Genomic DNA, 4,037 nt, shown 5'->3' on the forward strand with positions numbered 1-4,037 from the left:
TCTCCATTCAGTTTGAAAATTTTTTTGTCTTTGCATACCTTCGTAACCTTTTGGAAGGCTTACGATGCCATACAAAAATTGTGTACTTGAACAACGGTCTATTGGCATGTAAGTCCTAACTCAAGTTTAAAATTTTAAGTAGTATCTCAATGATGACTTGAGTCCCTAGATGAATACTTCGATTTTCGTTTTTCTTTCATTTATTTTCCTAATTCCTTAGATATGATTTATATATTTTCACCTTAGTCCAACTTAAACGAGTCAATTCAATATTTTATTTCTCCCTTCATTATTTGACTTTTGCATTTACGAATTGATTTAATTACAGATGAAGTTTGATTTTAGTTTTTGTTAGATTTTATAAATATATTTGATTTGTAATTACTTTGATCCCTTCATCGATAAATTTAAAAAATTACAATCTGAATTTTTAATGCTTTTATTATCTAATTGCATGTATTATGTTAAACTTGTATTGTTACTCTATTTTTAAGATAATATAGTTCTAAAAGTAGTTAAAATGCAACATATTTCTTGAATATAACATTCAAAAAAGGCCTTCCACGCCATATAGAAACTGTGTACTTGCACAAACTGTCCATTGGTTCGTAGGTCCTAACTCAAGCTTAGAATTTTAGGCCTTTCGGAGTAGTATCTCACCGATGACTCAAGTCCCTAGGTCTAGGGATACTCTGATTTTCACTTTTCTTTCATTCATTTTCCTAATTCCTCATATAAGCTTTATATATGTTCATCTTAGTCCAACTTAGACAAGTCAATCCAACATTTTATTTCTCCCTTCATTATTTGACTTTTGCATTTAAGAGTTGATTTAATTACAAATGAAGTTTGATTTTAGTTTTTGTTAGATTTTATAAATATATTTGATTTGTAACTATTTTGATCCCTTCATTGATAAATTTAAAAAATTATAATTTGAATTCTTAACGCTTTTACTATTTAATTACATGAATTACGTTAAACTTGTATTGTTACTCTATTTTAAAGATAATAAAGTTCTAAAAGTAGTTAAAATGCAATATATTTTTTGAATATAACATTCAAAAAGGCCTACCACACCATATAGAAACACTGTAATTGCACAAACTGTCCATTGGTCCGTAGGTCCTGACTCAACCTTAAAATTTTAGACCTTTCGGATAGTATCTCACTGATGAGTCGAGTCCCTAGGTCTTTGGATACTCCGATTTTTGTTTTTCTTTCATTTATTTTCCTAATTCCTCAGATAAGCTTCATATTTGTTCATCTTAGTCCAACTTAGACAAGTCAATCCAACATTTTATTTCTCCCTTATTATTTGACTTTTGCATGTAAGAGTTGATTTAATTATAGATGAAGTTTGATTTTAGTTTTTGTTAGATTTAATAAATATATTTAATTTGTTATTACTTTGATCCCTTCATCGATAAATTTAAAAAATTATAATCTGAATTCTTAAAGCTTTTACTATTTTATTACATGTATTACGTTAAACTTGTGTTGTTACTCTACTTTTAATAAGATAATATAGTTCTAAAAGTAGTTAAAATGCAGTATATTTCTTGAATATAACATTCAAAAATAATTATTTTAATTGATTGAAGGTTAAATATGTTGAATCATATGTCAACAACTAGAACATAGCCAGTAAAATTTCACAAGTGGGGTCAGGAGAGGGTAGGATGTACGCGACCTTACCACTAACTCATGGAGCTAGAAAGGTTATTTTCGAAAAATCCTCGGCTCAAAAGTCCCAATCCTAAGTAAGAGAGAAAAATAATATATATAGTATAATGACAAAAAAATAAAAGCGATACAAATTTTACAAGACAAGAACAATAACGATAACAAAGTAATGTGATAATCAAAGGCAATAACAACATAACTATACAGGCGCGTCTAGACCTACGACCACCCTAAAACAACACATAGCAAGACACCATTATATCCCTACTAGCCTTCTACCCTAATCCTCGACCTCCATTTTTTTCTATCTAAGGTCATGTCCTCGGTGATATAGAGTAGCACCATATCTTGTCTACTCACCTCTCTCTAATACTTTTTTCGTCTATCCCTACCCCTCCGTATAACCCCCAAATCCAACTGCTCGCACCTTCTAATTGGGGCGTCGACACCCTTCCTCTGCACATGCTCAAACCATCTCAATCTCGCTTTTCTCATCTTGTCTGCCATAGAGGCCACTCTCACCTTCTCCCGAATAACCTCATTCCTAATCTTATCACTCCTAGTGTGTCCACACATCCATCTCAACATCCTCATCTCAGCAACATACATATTTTGAGGATGAGAGTTCTTTACTGGCCAGCACTCCACGGGACTCTATTTCATTCACACTGTCCTAATATGATGCGTGACATCATCATCGATGTCCCCACTACTCTGGATGATGGATCCAAGATATTTAAAGCTTTCTGTCTTGGAGATAAATTAAGTGGCAAGCCTCACTTCCATGTCCTCTTCATCCATCCCAACACTAAATTTGCACTCCAAGTATTCTGTTTTGGTCATGCTTAATCTGAAACCTTTGGACTCCAGAGTTAGTCTCCAAACCTCCAACCTATCATTAACTCTGTCCATTAGTCTCATCAATCAGAACTATGTCGTTCGCAAATAACATACACCATGGAACCTCCTCTTGAATAGATCGTGTCAGCTCATCCATCACCAAGGCAAAAAGAAAAGAACTCAGCACAGATCCCTGATGTAGTCCCGTCTCAACAGAAAAATGCTCTGAGTCACCTCCCACCATCCTAACCCAAGTCTTGTCTCCAACATACATGCCCTTTATCGCCCTAATATACACCATCGAGACACCTTTAGACTCCAGATACCTCTAGAGAACATCCACAGAACATTTTCATAAGCCTTTTCAAGGTCAGTGAACACCATATGAAAATCCCTTTTTCTTTTCCTAAATTTTTCAACCAGTCTCCGCATAAGATGAATTGCTTTAGTAGTCAACCGCTCCGACATGAATCTCAACTGATTCTATAATATTGACACTCCTCTGCTCACCCTCATCTTCACTACTCTCTCCCAAATCTTCAAAATAACATTAAACAACTTAGTCAGCCACTTCAAACCTGCCTTGTCAGTGCTCTTCCAAAAGTCTATCGGAATCTCATCGGGTCCGGCCGCTCTCCCCCTCTTCATCCTGCTAATAACACATCTAACCTTCTCACCCCTAAAACACTTGTAGTACCCAAAGTCTTGAAGACTATGAGAGTACGCCAAATCATCCAGTACAATATCTTTGTCTCATTTTTCATTTAAAAGTCTGTGGAAGTAAGTTTGTCATCTTTGCTTGATAGAGGTCGCATCCACTAACACTTCACCTTCCTCGTCCTTGATACATTTTACTAGATCCAAGTCGCGGGCTTTTCTCTCTCGCGCTTTGACGAGCCTATACAATCTCTTATCCCCACCTTTCTCCCCTAACTCGATATATAAGCATTCAAAAGTTGTCGTCTTAGCACTGATGACCGTCGATTTCGCTTTCGTCTTCGCCTTTTTATAAATATCTTTAAGCCTACTCTTTTCTTCCTCATCCACGCACTTCAACCACTCCGTATAGGCAACCTTCTTAGCCTTCACTTTGCCTTGTACTTCTCCATTCCACTACCAATCTCCTTAACGACCACCAAATATTTCTCTCGATACCCCTAGAACCTCGGTAGCTACTTTTTTAATGCAATCAGCAGTCATGTCCCATGTGTTGTTCACATCCCCGCTACTACTCCAGGCCCCTAAACCAATCAACTTCTCCCCCATCTCTCGAGAAAGGGCGGGGGTTAGGCCCCCCATCTAATCCTCAGTCAGTCATAAAGGGTCTTCTTTCTCCTATTCCTCTTAATCTCCAAGTCCATTACCAAAAGCTTATGCTGGGTAGTAATATTTTTACTCAATCGATCATATGCTATTAGGACTAAAATTAGAATTTATCAATATCTAAAGTTACTAAAAGGATATTATCCCAAAAGATTAAGTCCACTTTATAATATGATTGATTAGTTAAT

General features: G+C 35.6%; 1 protein-coding gene across 1 annotated transcript; it reads right to left on the reverse strand.

Moving 5' to 3' along the window:
- Positions 1 to 2,584: 2,584 nt before the first annotated feature.
- On the reverse strand, positions 2,585 to 3,174 carry LOC129892973 (uncharacterized). Its single transcript, XM_055968474.1, has 3 exons — positions 3,105 to 3,174; positions 2,984 to 3,063; positions 2,585 to 2,854 (listed from the first exon to the last, which is right to left on the reverse strand). The coding sequence occupies exons 1-3, from the start codon at positions 3,172 to 3,174 to the stop codon at positions 2,585 to 2,587; spliced, it is 420 nt and encodes a 139-aa protein (XP_055824449.1).
- Positions 3,175 to 4,037: the final 863 nt, after the last annotated feature.

This window comes from Solanum dulcamara, chromosome 6 (genome assembly GCF_947179165.1).
Source record: "Solanum dulcamara chromosome 6, daSolDulc1.2, whole genome shotgun sequence".
Lineage (NCBI taxonomy): Eukaryota > Viridiplantae > Streptophyta > Magnoliopsida > Solanales > Solanaceae > Solanum > Solanum dulcamara.